At 39.8% G+C, this 16,609-nt stretch overlaps 1 protein-coding gene across 1 annotated transcript; it reads right to left on the bottom strand.

Moving 5' to 3' along the window:
• Positions 1-616: 616 nt before the first annotated feature.
• LOC107790013 (ethylene-responsive transcription factor 1B-like) lies at positions 617-1,782 on the bottom strand. The gene has a single exon (XM_016611898.2). The coding sequence runs from the start codon at positions 1,639-1,641 to the stop codon at positions 1,054-1,056; it is 588 nt and encodes a 195-aa protein (XP_016467384.1). The 5' UTR covers positions 1,642-1,782; the 3' UTR covers positions 617-1,053.
• Between the last annotated feature and the right edge of the window lie 14,827 nt (positions 1,783-16,609).

Below are 16,609 nucleotides of genomic sequence, written 5' to 3'. Positions count from 1 at the left end.
CTGGGCACTTTGTGCTGAAACAAAGCATGATCCAGCTACTTCATGCAAATGGGCAGTTTATGGGTCTTCCACACGAGGATCCACAATAGCTCCAAATCACTTGAATTCCTTAGGCTAATTCCTTAGGCTTTTACTCAGACTTCAAAGCTCCAAATCACTTGAATTCATTCCATAACGCCTACATAGATCGGAATCACTCCTACAAGGCATAAAACACATATTTAATGCAAACACTAGCGATTAAACTCAAACTCAATTAAAGTGCAGTAAATTAAAGTGTAATAAGCGACTAAAATAAATAATCATAGCCTATCATCACACTGCGTTCGCGGGCCTTGATTCTCCTCTTTTATCATTTGATGTACTTTTAGTTGTTTTCCTTTAGACCTTGTAGTGATTTGTATTTCGAGTAGACGCTCATGTATTGTATCACTTTGGGATTTTCTATATTTCAAACAGTTTTTTTTCTTTTATGTTAAATGCTTTCTGTTAATGTTTTCAAACTTATTGCTATTGTGTTGAGTTTTGTTGAGTGAGGCTTGCCTAGTTCCACGATAGGCGTCATCACGATGGTTGAGTTTGGATCGTGACAATATATCCCAAATTAAATTGAGAATGACATAAAATGTCATTGTTCATAAACTTACATTAATTTGTACAACCTGAATTTGGCACATTAAAAGAGGAAGGGACCGGAGGAGGAAAAAAGAGAGGTCAAGTTTATATGAAGTTCTAGTCTAGGAAATGAATTTACAGAATCTTGAATCAATTTACTGAATAAAAGGGACACAGTAAATTGAGAAAAAAAACATGAACAAGGAGGAAAGATTGAAGAATTATGTGGATAAAACTTACAGATGGAAATGAAGTAGGCTAAAAAGAAGGGAAGATTTGGAGCAATGGTAAAGCTGTTTCCGTCTAATCTATAGGTCACAGGTTCGAGCCGTAGAAACAGCAATTACTGCTTGCATTAGAATAGGCTGTCTACATTACACCCCTAAGGGTGCGGCCCGACCCTATGTGAATGCGGGATGCCTTATGCATTTGACTGCCCTAATAAAAACTAGAATACTCAGACAAGAGTTCATCCAATAAATCTGTTCCCAAATCTTCAAATATGAATACAATATTATCTTCCTTATTTACTTGTTTCTTTTTCCCTTTCTTGATTGAAGCAGTTGTACTACCACTACTACTACTTCTCTTTTTGTGTTTCTCCTTTAAGGCTGCTGCTGGTGACAATCCATTTTTCAAGAAATTACATTCTGTTTCTTGTAACATTTTCCTAACTCTTTCAACAGGGAAATTTAGGCAAGTTGATGGACCTCTCATTGACAAAGCAACTTGGTCATAAGCCATTGCTGCTTCTTCTGCACTATTGAATGTCCCAAGCCAAACCCTAATTCCATTTCTTGTTGAATCCCTAATTTCAGCTGCATATTTTCCCCATGGCCTTGTTCTAACACCTATGTAGTGTTTTTCGGCATTTTGAGGTCGTTTTGAACTGAAGTCATTTTTCTTAATTTCCTTCAAGGAAATTTTACTCGAGGAAGCATCCTCGAGTGACGATAATTCAACTTCAACTTCCCCAGCGACGCAAATATTTGAAGCATGTTTTTCGTCTTGAATCTTCACATCCATTTTTTTAAGAGCTTTTTGTGCTATTATTTGATCTCTTTGTTGTTGATATTTACAAGATGTATTAAAGAATATGAGTGGAGATACTATATACTTATATATGTGTGTCTTCCCATGATTACCAACCTAAAAGGGAAGTGTACATTTACAAACTTAATTAAAAGAATTGTTATAATGGGAGAGGCAATTATTGGATTAAACAAGAGAGCAAGTTGGGGGAAATTATTTGACAAGTTGGGATAATTCAATGGCAAAAGTACAATTAGATTGAGGAGCTTTTGGGGATATGTTGTCCGCAAGCAAGATCATGAAAAAGATTTGCAATTGGTCGCTTTTATTAATCAAAAAAGAAATATATTCGCAGCCGATATATGCACCTCTCGTTCTACGTATATACGGTTCAACAGTTTAACTCACAAAGAAATAAAATTGGAAATAACATATATGATCGATAATTACACATGAAAGTCAAAATAGTATTGAAATGTTCTTGAAAACTAAAATCATTCTTTTATCTAAATTCCTACTCTTTAACTATATATATATATATATATATATATATATATATATATATATATATATATATATATATATATATATATATATATATATATATATATATATATATATATATATATATATATATATATATATATATATATATATATATATATATATATATATATATATATATATATATATATATATATATATATATATATATATCCCCAATTTTCATTTCCCCCTAATTATATTTATATTATTTAATTAGAAATGCAAACAATTAAATGTTCTGCTTAAGCTCCAAACACTAACAGTATAGGTCACTGGAAGATTCAATGCTGAAAACAAATATATATGTGTTGAAATTCATTAAAATTGCAACAAATATTTGATATGAACTTTCTGTTTTAAAAATATAATAAATTCACTGCTAAGTAATTTAAAGATTGAACCATAAAATTTAAATCTTGAATTACCTATGTATATCACCCAATTAATTTTGTCACTATCGATACAAGAATATCTAGTACAAATAACAGTTGAAACAGTTTATTGTCGTTAAGTGCATGAACCAGATATTCTGTAATTGTTTTATGTTCCGTAGTATACTCCAATTAAGAAATCTGGGTAAATAAAAACATTAACTCAAGTGTGCATATTTTCTATTTCCGTTATGACTTTTGACATTTTAATTATTAGTTTGTCCTTTCATTATCGATCAAAAGTAAGCGAAAAATTTAATAATAATAATATTATTACAAGGAAACATTTGGTGGGGGACCTCACATCTGGGTTTTGTCTTTTTCCGTCGGCTGGAAACCCCACTTAGAATAAACATAAATTAAAATGGATAAGCTACAAGTTTAGGGGTGTACAAAGAAACCGATAAATCGCATCAACCCGATAATTCGAGTCAAATCGAGAAAAAAAACCCGACTATGATTTGGTTTGATTTGGTTTAGTGTTGGAAAAAAAATCCCGACCATAATTGATTTGGTTTGGTTTTAACTAAATAAAGTCAAACCGAAACCAAACCAATCCGACATTACATATATAGAAATTTTAAATATATTTAATATATAAATATACTTATTGTGATGTAATTATAAATATTTCTTAAAAATTTTCATAATTTTATCTTTTAAGGTATTATTTCAAGGTTGAACTTAGAACATTTGAATGTTCCAATAAGTTTATAGACAGTAACATTAGTAAACTAAATAATGCTAATAAAAGCCTAAACCAAAATCAAATCAATACTAATGCTAACAAAAGACATTCAATTCAATACTATGAACGGGAATGTATTGAATATCTATATTTTGTTTTGCAATAATTTAGATAAAAATGCATAACCTATTTTTATTTTTTCTTTGGCATTTAGTCATGTAATTAATACTCTCTTATTAGTCTACTTATTTTGTCATGACTTAGTACTTTTAGATTATGTTTATTTTTATTATGGTTTTTTAATTAGCAATATTTATATTACATAATTTTATTGTCTTTATTGTTGAATATTCTAGGATAATGCCATGACACATCTCATATTTTGTATTATTTTCTTGGAAAATACTTTATATAGTTGTATCTTACTAGAATTAAAGAAATATTTTGAGCACAATTTATATGTTTTGTTCTACGAAGATTTTACCGGAAAAAAACCCGAAAAAACCCGAATAACCTAAAAACCCGAGAAAACCCGAGAGTGAAAAACCCGAGTTTTATTGGTTTGGTTTGGTTTGGTCTTTAGATTTAATAATCTGACACAATTGGTTTGGTTTGGTAATTGTAAAATCCGAACCAACCCGACCTACGTACACCTCTAGCTACAACTAGCTTCTAATTTTCTTTTTCTTTTTTCCCGTTGCCATTTTTTATAAAATTTCTTATTATAGGAGACAATGAGAACTAAAACATCGTACGCCATGATGATTTTTCGTAGTCTTTTATTATTATTTTCCTTTAGATGGCCAGCCTCATATTCTTTTGTTTGCGATCTCATCCTCTTCTGTTGGTAGTAGCAGAACTTCTGTTAAACCACTCAGGACAGTCACCTACAATAATAAGTCTATCTATGTAACATTATAGAGAAACATTCGACTTTACGTGTCTGCTGAACGGTCCCGTAGTAGCTAGACGAATGACTGAAGTAGTGGCGGATCCAACAATGTTGCAGAGAGTGTTTAGGGTTTAATATATTTTTATGAAAAAGTAATTTTTAGTTTATTTACATTATATAATTTTTTATATACTCTTTCTGATAAAATGTATTCAACTAAATGTCCTTCTTTCTATGTGGCTACGCCATTGGAATGAAGGCGGTGATGAATATTTTTTTCCCTTCTAATTCTGAGAAACTATACAGGGTTAAAAGTATCGACTTTGCATTGTAAGGAGGTAATAATATAATTTGAGAGCGAGTTGTATTGGAGTTGTTTTATTACACTGTGAAATTGAGTCATGCAAATGAGATCTGAACCTAATTTCTTAGAGAAGAAGAAAGAAGAGAAGAAGCTCTGCTATTCGTTATAGAAGAATTGAGCTGAAACCCAGCTATATACAATGTAAGCACGTGATTTTTGCTCCACGAACAATCACTCCAAAAGAAATCAAAAATAATAAATGGCATTGCGGTACAATTTTAACGTGACATGTGCTGGTAGTCATTTGTGTTTCTGTCCATTTTTTCATTGAATCTTAACAAACAAAATACAAAATATGTATGTCATGGTAATTAAGCCATAGTTCGGTCATTAAAAGAAAATTCACAAAATATGCATCTTTTATTCTAGGATGTGATTTAACCTATTTAAATATTTTAATATGTGTGTGATAAATGTGTTAAGTGTTAATTAATGGGTGTTTTAAATTTTGTTTTATTTTTAATTGTGTTTAAAATTAGAAAACAAAAGAATTAGTGCAAATTGTTTAGAAATCGGAGTGGGCCTATTTTTATTCTGAATTTTGAGGCCCAAAATCAATTGCATCTGACCCAGTCCAAACCAGGCCTCAGGCAAACCCCCCCAAACGACGCTGTATAAAGGCGTTTGATCTGAGCCGTCCGTCCAGGCCAATCCAACGGCCCAGGACCCCCTTCAGCAACCCGTTTCCAAACCCGACCCAGTAACCGGTTCAACCTAAGCCCTCACTTAAACCAAACGACCCCGTTTCTACACCAAACGACCCCGTCTCGTCCATCACCAGTAGATCCAAGTCGTTGAGATCACTTGATCTAACGGCCCTGATCTATCTCCCCCTTCCATATATAAACCCTCCATCACACCCCACGCCCCCTATCCAAACACCCCCGGTTCCATCGTCCCCAAGAGCCCAACCCTAATGTCCCAAACCCTAGCCGCCCCCCTTCACCTTCCCCGTAAAGCCGGCGGCAAGGACGCCGGTGACCACCCCCTTAACACCCCTGATGCATCTCACCACCCCAAACCCAAATCTGCTACCCCTAGCCTCGAATCACCCTCCATCATCTCGAATCTTGATTTAAAGATTCGAGACCAAACCCCGATCTACACCAAACCAACCCAAACTCACACTGGACAACCCCCTGACCTCCCTCGTGACCAAACCAAGCTTGGTTTGGTTCGATTCTACCCACAAATCCTAAAATCCCAAATCTGAAGATTCAAACTCTGGGATACAAGAACCTGGGGAATCTGGTCAGTTTCATGGGGATTTTGGGACCTAATAGGCCTTAATCAAGGTGTTCTCGGTCGAGAACACCCCGATTAAGGTTTGTTCGGCCTCAAATGGTCAAAACTGGTTCAGGTCTGGTCCGTTCTTGGTTAAAGCTCCAACAGTAAGTTTTCCTTTTCCTTTTAGTTTTGTTTGAGTATTGTCTAAATTTGTTAGCATGTTTTGTTGTAGTTGTTTGTTGTTTCTGGTATTTTTGTTTAATTTTCTTCCGTCTTTGTAAAGACCTTTTATTTGGTCATTTGTTCTTCTGTGTATATGTGAATACGTCTTGTGATATATATACTCGATGAGATTAGTCGTCGAATAGATAGTTCGCATGGCCTCCCAGTGATTGTGCGAAGTTGTCTGAAGCCATTCGGGACCCTGTACGTGTTGTTTATGTGATCGACTAGTTATTTCTTGTCATAATTAGTATAGTCGATTTGATAAACGTCGTCGATTAGTTTCTTATAACTGAAGGTTCAAATATTCTAATTCATACAACTTCACATGAGTGAACGAACCTGTTGTTGTTAATTGATTGCTTGACATTGTTTGAAAGTAGTTTGTAACTGCATTATAAACAATTAAAAGACTCAGGCTAGGGCAGTTTTGAATTTGAACTTTCAGAAGTTCAAAATGCCCTGATGCTGCAATGGTTTAGGACAGTAATAATCAGGGCTTAACAAGGGTAGTTTGGGTGTAAAAAAGAACATAAATGATTAGTTTAAATAAGCTGACAAATAGGGTACTGGATTAGGATTAAAATAACGTAATAGTGGGGAGCCAAACTTGTTAGCATGGGGCTGATTGAATAAAAAAGGGGTTGCCCATTCTTTTGGGTAGAAAATACAGGCTGAAGGCCTGTCGAATGGATGGGCATAGGGAATACTTTTAGTTTAAAAAGAAGTTATGGGCAGGAAGGAGGAAAAGGGTTCAAGGCAGCTTAATGCTTGCCATTTCTGCCTATAAATAGGACGGTTTCAGAACATGAAAGGGGCTGGATATTTTTTCTTCAGAGAGGTTTTGTGAGTTACAAAAACTGAAGAGAAAGAAAGAAACAAAAAGAAATTTTCAGAATATTGTAACCAAACACTGTCTGAAAACTGCTTAGGAGTTCAAGTTGGCCAAGCTGTCTTTGCTAATTGTTGTTGGTTATTTGCCGAGCTGTTTGTGATTGTTGAACTGCTGGTGCTGTTACATTGAATATTCTGGTTCTCTGTTGGTTCATCATTCTGTTTCTGGGACTGCTTGTTTGTTGCTCGATCACTTGTGAGCTTCATCATTGTTGGGCTGGTTGTTTTTGCTGTGTTGTTGTTATGTATCTGCTGTTGCTGTGTTTGTTGCATACTACTCAGTTGATCATTCTCCTTCTTCTTTTGTTTTCCTATCAGGTACACAACTAATACACTACCAATGTAGTTTGAAAGTCGAGCATGAATACAAAAGAGAAGAGTTGAAGATGTTATTTTATACATAGCCTGTTATATTAAATACCATGTGATGTATAATAGTTTACGTTTTGCCTAGATACTGGAGTTAGCCTTCCTATATAATGAATGCAAATGTGGGGTAACTTAATGTCGTATTGTGCGTGTAGGCTGATAGTCAGCAGGATTGACAGTATAGTAGGCTATATTTTAGAAGTTAGCTATGTTTGTGATTAGCATGTCCTTTAATGCATGTCAAGTATGAAACTATCCATTGTTAGTTAATTTCATTTCCTTTTGATAAATTGCCTCCTTATAATTGGCAAACCATTGCTTTAAAACAAACAGCGCAAGTCTGCACTTCTCAACCTCACGAAGGTTGAGCCCCAAATCGAACGAACCCAGCAGGCTTTCATCGGAAAAGCAGTGTCCCAGGCCCAGCCGATATTGTGTGGGTTGGGTTTGGGCCCATAATGTTCGATCAGTTGTCTGTGTGCATAGCCATGTTTTATTATTCTGCAAAGGCATTCGGAATCTCGTTATAAATAACCTGCAAGCATGTAATTGAGTAAGGTCATTTTACTTTCAATTAGTAGAGACAAATGCGACAAGAAACATAGCCGCTATAGGATATCCTTCTAAAAAATAAAGATGAGATGAGCCTCGACAAATAAAAATGCACAAGCTGCGGGGCCCTCGTTAAATGTATATATAAAAGTACTTAGTTTCCAGGACGGGCCGTTTAGAAAATCTCACGGCCTTCCTAGAAATAATAATACGCTAATCTTTAGGCGCGTGTTTAATAATTTACTTTCTTAAACATGGGTGTGCATTTCATGCGACCCAAATCCAAATCCCAAAACGTCGAATAAAAATATGTTCCGGATTGTGGGTGCATTTCATGTGACGCAGTCCAAAGACATGTTTTAAGCGATGTTCACATTCTTAATAATAATAATAATTATGAAAGCGGTAAAAAGTTAAAATTTGCACATAAGTTCATATTTGTATAAAATCAGATAATCAAGCCGAATATAACAGTTGAGCGACCGTGCTAGAACCACGAAACTCGGGAATGCCTAACACCTTCTCCCGGGTTAACAGAATTCTTTATCCGGATTTTTGGTATGCAGACTGTAATATAGAGTCATTCTTTTCCTCGATTCGAGATTAAAATTGGTGACTTGGGACACCCTAAATCTCCCAAGTGGCGACTCTAAAATAAACTAATCCCGTTTCGATTGTCCTTTAATTGGAAAAAACTCCCTTGTACCCTCGCGGGTATGTAAAAAGGAGGTGTGACAGCTCTGGCGACTCCGCTGGGGACTTAATGACCCAGAACCACTGGTTCATGGTTAGAAATTCGAGCTTAAATAAATTGTTATATTCAGCTTTATCTGATTTTGTTACATGATCTATGCTCAATATGCTAACTAACTGCTTTTACCGCTTTGATATTTTGTGAACTGTATATAAATTGTGCCGAAACCCATATCCTCTCTGAGTCTTCTAAATCATGAAGAAGGGTGTACTTCGTACGACTTCTTTTCTGTATAGTGTCAAATCCCAATTTAGAACGAGGTTCGGACAAGTTGCTAAGCCGTTGAAGCTTCTGTATTCCCAGTACACTGCCCCCCTCGGCTCGAGCTGTCTGCTCGGGTAAGCCAGGTCTAGAACAAACACCCAGGTTCTGAACCTAGAATAACTCAACTTCATGATGGATTCCTAGTAGGAACGCTTATTTGCATCATGTGCATTTTTGACTTAGGGGACTCAACACAGGGGTTGGGTCCGTCTAGGAATAGCAACCTGAAACAGAAAAGGCCATCCTGAGGCATCCTGCTCACTGCTTGTGCATTTATTTGCTTCGAACATGCATGATGACCGGTTTTGAATGTTGGGAAATAATAATAAAAAATGACAAAGTTCAAATAGAAGAGAAAATGGGTATATTTATTTTAATAGTTTGTTTTACTAAAAACAAAGGAAAAGAGAAAAGAGAAAAATAGCAAGCTGAGAATGAGGAATGAGTTTTTATTTTAATTTTCTTTATTTTCAAAAAAAAAACTATTTAGTTTATTACCCAAACTACGTCGGTTTGATTCTCACCGGATGTGGGATACGTAGGCAACCCTCATCGGGTCCAACTCCCTTTTTCATTTTACCAATAATGATATATAATAAAGTATATATGTATATATATATATATATATATACACATGTATATATATACATATATTGTTTTTTTTTTCAAAGATTTTTTGTTTGGAATCAAAATAAAGATTTTTGCTTTCGCCTAAAAAACACCTTAATAAATGTGCAGGATGAGCACAGAGCAAAATGAACCGTTCTCTGCCCTCAGCGAGTCCCTCTACAACTCCACATGTGGTGGAATGACTTGGAAGCCGATAGCAAAGGGATAGTGGGAAGAGTATTGGGAGGTTTTGTCAATTTGTTGAGTGTTAGGCCGAGGACAGATATTCTTGATGCTCTAATACCATTTTGGGACCCAACCCGCAATGTATTCCTCTTTGTTGACTTTGAACTTTCACCAACACTTGAGGAAGTCGCCGGATATGTGGGATTGAATGAGAGGTTAAGAGGGCAATATTTACTTTCGCCGAGGCCAGTATCTCCGCATGCGTTTCTGGATATACTAAGCATCAGTCGGAAGATACAACATGATGATTTATCGAGAGGATGTTGTGATCTCCATTTCTTGTATCAGCGGTACGGAGCTCCGCAAGGTTTCGAGGAACCAAACCTTGGACTAACTCATGGCGGGAACAGAAACAAATGGGAAGCAAGACGTACTTTGGCTTTCATCACAGCGTTCTTGGGAGTCATGGTCTGTCCAAGGAAGGATAAAAAGATAGAGATAGGCCTTATAGGGATGGCCGACATTGCAATCAAAAGAACCGACAGTACTGTGGTTCCTTTGATTTTGTCCGAAATCTACCGAGCTTTGACTATATGCCGAGAAGGAGGCACGTTCTTCCAAGGTTGCAATCTGTTACTTCAGTTATGGATGCAAGAACACCTCCATCACTGAGTAGGATACATGAACCACAGGTTGACCGAGAGGAATTGTATCATCGGCTTCGAGAAGCGCATGACAGGCGCCAGATTTCCTGAAGGTGTCGAAGCATGGTTTACACGGTTAAGGTCAACAACAGCTGACCAAATTGAATGGGCATTCGGTTGGTTGATTGATACTGAGGTGATCTACATGTCGGCTGAAGAATGTCATGTTCTCTTAATGGGACTTCGCAGCATCCAGCCATATGCTCCTCATCGGGTATTACGACAGCTGGGCAGGTTTCAAGTAATCCCTACTGATGAAGATCTGAGCAAGCATGCCTTGGAGATGAGCCTGGGAGTCATATTTCCCGAGGGGAAGATTAGAAAGCTGTGGCACGAATGTAGATTCTTGGAACCTAAGACCATGGTGCGAGAACTAGCTAAAGGTGAGGTAGACCCAAAGTACGATGCTTGGTCCGAAAGAAGGTTTCAGATTCGGCAAAGACCTGCTAAAAGAGCCCACGTCCAACAATTCACAGATGATTCACAGGAGCAATGGGGATGGTTAAAAAGGGAGGAAGGTTACCGGGTTGAAATCGGGAAGCTAAAGCAACAAGTTGAAAGGCTTGTATTTGAGAACAACATGCAAGTCGCCTCGGAGCAGGCTGAAAGAAACAAGCTAGCCCAAGAGAACCAAACCCTGAAGGCCCGCCTTCGCCAAGCCAGTAAGAGTAACGTTGACCGATAGAAGCGTCGCTCCGACGAAAGATTGATAGCAAGTTTGAGAAATCAGGTCGTCCAAAGCCAAGAAGAATTAGAACAATTAGAAGCTTGCATAGCAAGGATGAAGGTCAGATGGGCAAAATACACAATGGCCCGGAAGCAGCGTCTGCAACAGGTCATAAGGGATTATGAAATGAGCATCGGGATATTAAGGGAAACGAACTCCACTCTACATGATCGGATCGTCAAACAAGCACGAGACGCTCAGACCGACAGGAGACATTGTTACGATGCAATGGCCTGCATGGAAAGGCAAATGGAGCTGTTCCAGGATAGACTTGCCAACAATGCTCAAGCACTGGGATTAAAGAACCGGCAAATAGAGCAATTATTCGCTGAAAGGGACAACATTCGAGGAAGGATCGACGAGATTGGGCACTACATCTACATGAGATGCCTAGCATGCGAGCAAATGCCTCGGAAATCCCTCCTTGATTCCATCATGGGCTGCGTCCACCGGATCATGAATGAATTGAAAAGCTTGCAGAGAGACCTCACACCTAGAGCCGCGAAAAGGCCGTATGATGCCTCGCGGGCCCTTAAGTTGGAAAATTAATCTTTGGTCAAGTCCTATTTATTTGGCTTTGTTGCTTTCCCATATGTTGTTTTCTTTTCTTTTAGTCAAACCAAGTTAAAAACTGTGGGGTCTGTACTGTTGCTACTTTTGTTTGAAGTAATGTGTAATAGCAAATTTTGATAATGAAATTAAGTGACTCCAGAAGAATTTTTTGTGTCTTTACTTTGTGGCAGAACTACGCCTGGTCTGATTCGCGCGGGGACGTGATACGTAGGCAATCCCCATAAGATTCGACCGCTTTTAATAAAGAAAGAAAGAAAAAGAGAAAAGGAAAATACAAAAATAAAATAAAATACAGGGTTTCCCAAAGTACTTTAAAAAAGTACAAATGAGCAAGTCGGGATGACGCATGTTGTTCGAAGCAAAGCATGTAGAAACGGTTAACTGCCTAGGAGAATTACATCCTCTATGCGTTATGATCAAATCTGTTAAGCTCTAACGCTAACAAAGTTTGTTGTTGTCTGAATCCAGACAGTTAGTTGTTAAAGAATTCTGGCAACACACCCTTACCAAACCAGATCCAAAGGACCGGTAGCAATAAGCATGACTACTTCAGAGAATAGTAACGAGGAAGAAAGGCCGATGAGCCAATTGTTAAAAGAAGCAATGGAAAGGATTGAAAGGATGGGACTAGAGATGAATGCAATGCAGCTGGATTTAGCCAAAGCACAAAAGAGCCCTAAGCCACTGGGGCACATGCCGGAATACTCTCACTCCGGCCCTTCCACAAGCCTCCCAAATCCCCGTTATCATCAAGAAAGGATCCCTCATGATTCCCAAGCTCCACCACCCCATCAACCTCTCCCAACACCAAAGAACGACCAGTGAGCCATTGTTTCAGGCTCACGATACGCAATACTATCCCCTTGAGCCTACCTTTCACGCCCCCGAACCACAGGCCTACAATCTGCACCTGGAGATACCAGCAGAGATTGAAAATCCGGTTAAAGCCCCTGAACAGGATGAGGTATTGAGGAAGTTCAAAAGCCTGGAGCAGTCCTTCAAGAACCTGCATGGATTGGGCAACCAAGTCAGCGTGGCTTACAAAGATCTATGCCCTTTCCTCGGACGTCCAACTCCCGGCTGGGTTCAAGATGCCTAAGTTTGATTATATGAAGGGCACGGTGATCCCATGGCACATTTGCGGGGATTCTGTAGCAAAATGAGAGGGGCAGGTGGCAAAGATGAGCTGCTGATAGCTTATTTCGGCCAAAGTCTGAGCGGATCTGCACTAGAATGGTATACCAGGAAGGATTCCAGTAGATGGTACACTTGGGATGATCTGGCGCAGGCTTTCGCGGGTCATTTCCAATACAATCTCGAGATAGTCCCCGACCGTCTCACATTGTTGAGGACCGGGAAGAAGCCCAGGGAATGTTTTCGCTAGTACGGGTTCCGTTAAAGAGAGCAAGCAGCCAGAGTCGATCCTCCCATGAGAGAGGGAGAGATGGTGGACTACTTCTTGCAAACATTGGATCCAACCTACTTTGGTCACTTGGTGACGACAGTTGGAAAATCCTTCAACGAGGTAGTGAAGATAGGGGTCATGATAGAAGAAGGTCTGAGGTCTGACAAAATCTTGAATTATTCGGCACTCAAGGACACGACCCAGGCTATTCAGAGTGGCACGGGAGGTGCGCTGGGAAGAAGAAAGAAAGAAGAAATTGCCACGATCGAGGCAGGCAGTTGGTCCAGGGCTGGCAAGCCACACTACAACCAACCCAGACCTCATAGGCCAAACTACCCATACAACCCACCACAACATTGCTATCCACCTCGAGAACCACATTATTCCGTACACCAGGCCCAGACATACACTCAGCCTCCGGTTCGCCTGCAATGGCGCGCGCCGGCTCCCCAGAACATATATGCACCACCACAAAACACCTATCCTCTACCGAGGGCGTATAGAAACCCTTCAGGGGCAGGCTTTCGGGGAAATCCAGATGCTAGGAATGACAGGCTGCGGAAACACAGAACTTTCACGGAGTTGGGAGAAACCTACACCGCTTTGTTCCACAAATTGAGGCAACTGGGTTTGGTTAGTCCTGTCCAGACTCGAGAACCAAATCCCCCACCCCAGAATTTGGATCGATCAATAAGTTGTGAATACTGCTCAGGGATGTTGGGGCATGATACCGAAAAGTGTTGGAAATTGAGGCATGCCATACAGGATCTTATTGACACCAATAAGATCGAGGTCCAGACACCGTAGGCTCCTAACATCAACCAGAACCCACTGCCAGCGCACCATGAAGCTCACATGATCGAGTTGGTGTATGAGGGAAGAGAGTTGAGAAAACCTTCACAGACAGTTATGATGATCCAGGCCGCTCCAAAAGAAGGATCGACCAGTGAAGGAACCGGGGTACAGTCGCAGAAAGAAGGCGTCAAGCCAGTAGTGATATTGGGAAAGAGCCCGTCCGCCGTAACAAGCAAACCCGAGCCAAACAAGTTGGTAATATCAGGGACTCCACCTACCCCTGCAGTTGTGTTAAAAGGGGTATACAGGGAAATGGTCACCATAAAGCCTGTAATTCAGTTACCGATGATTGATAGCAAGGCTGTGCCTTGGAAATACGAGAAGGCAGTGGTGATGTACAAAGGAAAACAGGTGGAGGAAGTTAGTTGTGAAGCGCAAGGGCTGACTCGATCAGGTCGGTGTTTTGCTCCGATGGAGCTAAGAAGAACCAACCCAGCTGCAACCAAGAAACCTATGTCCGAAGAAGAGGCTGAGGAGTTCCTGAGGAAGATGAAAGTGCAGGACTACTCCGTGGTCGAACAGCTGAGGAAAACACCTGCCCAGATCTCGCTGCTGTCATTACTAATCCATTCTGAGGAGCATCGTCGGGCCTTGATGAAGATATTAAACGAAGCTCACGTGCCCAATGAGATTTCGGTAAACCACCTGGAAACCATTGCCAACAAGATTTTCGAGGTGAATAGGGTAACATTCTCAGATGATGACCTGCCGATGGAAGGTACGGAGCATAATAAAGCTCTCTACCTAACTGTTAAATGTGAAAACTCGGTAGTTACTCGGGTATTGGTGGATAACGGTTCAAGTGCCAATATTTGTCCATTATCCACCCTGAACCAGTTAAAGATCGACCACGGAAGAATCCACAAGAATAGCATCTGTGTCCGAGGATTTGACGGAAATGGAACATCCACTGTAGGGGATGTTGTACTTGAATTGACCATCGGTCCAGTCCTGTTCACCATGGAGTTCCAGGTGTTAGATGCCACAGTTTCTTACAATCTTCTGTTAGGAAGACCGTGAATTCATGCAGCCAAAGCAGTGCCCTCCACCCTACATCAGATGGTGAAGTTCGAGTGGGATAGGCAGGAGGTCGTACTACACGGCGAGGACACGACATGCACCATGGGTGGCGCCATTGTGCCTTTCATAGAGACCGATGATGACAAAGGTCCTTGGGTCTACCAGATTTTCGATACAGGGTCGGCAAACAAAATTGCTGAAGGAGAAATCATCCCGCACCCTAGGGTAGCTGCCGCGACAGTCATGATGGTCTCGGAAATGCTGGGTAATGGATTTGTGCCGGGAAAGGGCCTGGGAGTCGAGCTTCAGGGGATTATCCAACCTGTCTCCCTGCCTAAAAATCTGGAAACTTTCGGATTGGGGTTCAAACCAACCGCAGCAGATGTAAAGCAAGCGCGGAAAATGAAGAAGAAAGTCTGGTATTTTCCCAAACCCATGCCACGTCTTTCAAGATCGTTTGTTAGAGCAAGTGCCAAGGGGCCGCTAGTCCCAAAGATTCTAGGACCATTAATTGGTATGGATGGGGACCTAAATCAGAGTTTCAAGAGGTTATTCGCTGATGTCAGTATGGTAGAAGCTGGAGAAGGTTCCAGCAGAGCAGAGATACAGTTTGTGGGGCCTGAGGCCAAAACCAACAATTGGACGGTTACTCCTCTTCCTGTCCGAGGGGAGTCTTGGTAGTAGGCTTTGATTTATGTTTTGTTTGTTTTGTTTTGTTCGGATTATTCCAGGGTGTAATCCAAATTTTACTTTTGTTTTGTAAAAGTGTGAACCCTTTTATCCCGCAAGTTTAATAAAGTTCTCTTCTTTGGTCCCATTTTAATTTTGTTTTGTTCTTTTTCTTTCTGAACAGTTCTCTTTTTACTGGTTCTAATGACATGGCATGCACAGCGGATCTTCGACCTAGTCTAATAAATCAATCTGAATCCGACTCAATGATACAAGAGGTCGTTTGTGACGATGAATTCTGAATATGACGAAGATAAAGCCTTCGAAGAGATAAACCGAGAACTATGCCAATTTGAAGAAAAACCCAAACCTAACCTAAATGACACTGAGGTTGTGAATCTAGGAGACGCTGATAATGTCCGAGAAACTAAAATCAGCATCCATATTGAGCCAAATGTTAGGGAAGAGTTGATCAAAACACTCGTGGAATTCAAAGATGTTTTTGCATGGTCATATGATGATATGCCGGGATTAAGCACCAATCTAGTGGTTCACAAATTGCCCACTGACCCGGCATACCCTCCGATCAAGCAAAAGCTAAGGAAATTTAAAACAGAAATGAGTGTAAAGATCAAAGAAGAGGTGATTAAGCAGTTGCAGGCGAAGGTCATTCGGGTCACTCGATATCCCGAGTGGTTGGCCAATGTGGTACCAGTTCCAAAGAAGGACGGGAAAATCAGGGTGTGCGTCGACTACCGCAACCTCAACAAAGCAAGTCCCAAGGACAACTTTCCATTACCCAACATCCATATCTTGATCTATAATTGCGCTGGGCACGAGATCAGATCATTTGTGGATTGCTATGCGGGTTATCATCAGATCCTAATGGACGAAGAAGATGCGGAAAAGACAGCATTTATCACGCCATGGGGAACTTACTGCTATCGGGTAATGCCGTTCGGACTGAAGAATGTCGGGGCAACGTACATGCGAGCAATGACTGCTGTGTTT

This window comes from Nicotiana tabacum, chromosome 11, assembly GCF_000715075.1.
Source record: "Nicotiana tabacum cultivar K326 chromosome 11, ASM71507v2, whole genome shotgun sequence".
NCBI lineage: Eukaryota > Viridiplantae > Streptophyta > Magnoliopsida > Solanales > Solanaceae > Nicotiana > Nicotiana tabacum.
The sequence above is the reverse complement of the archived record's forward strand: the minus strand, read 5'-3'. Positions and strand labels throughout refer to the sequence as shown.

Bases quoted from the DNA above. Each gene is read 5' to 3' on its own strand.
- LOC107790013 (XM_016611898.2), bottom strand. From the start codon at position 1,641: ATGGATGTGAAGATTCAAGACGAAAAACATGCTTCAAATATTTGCGTC.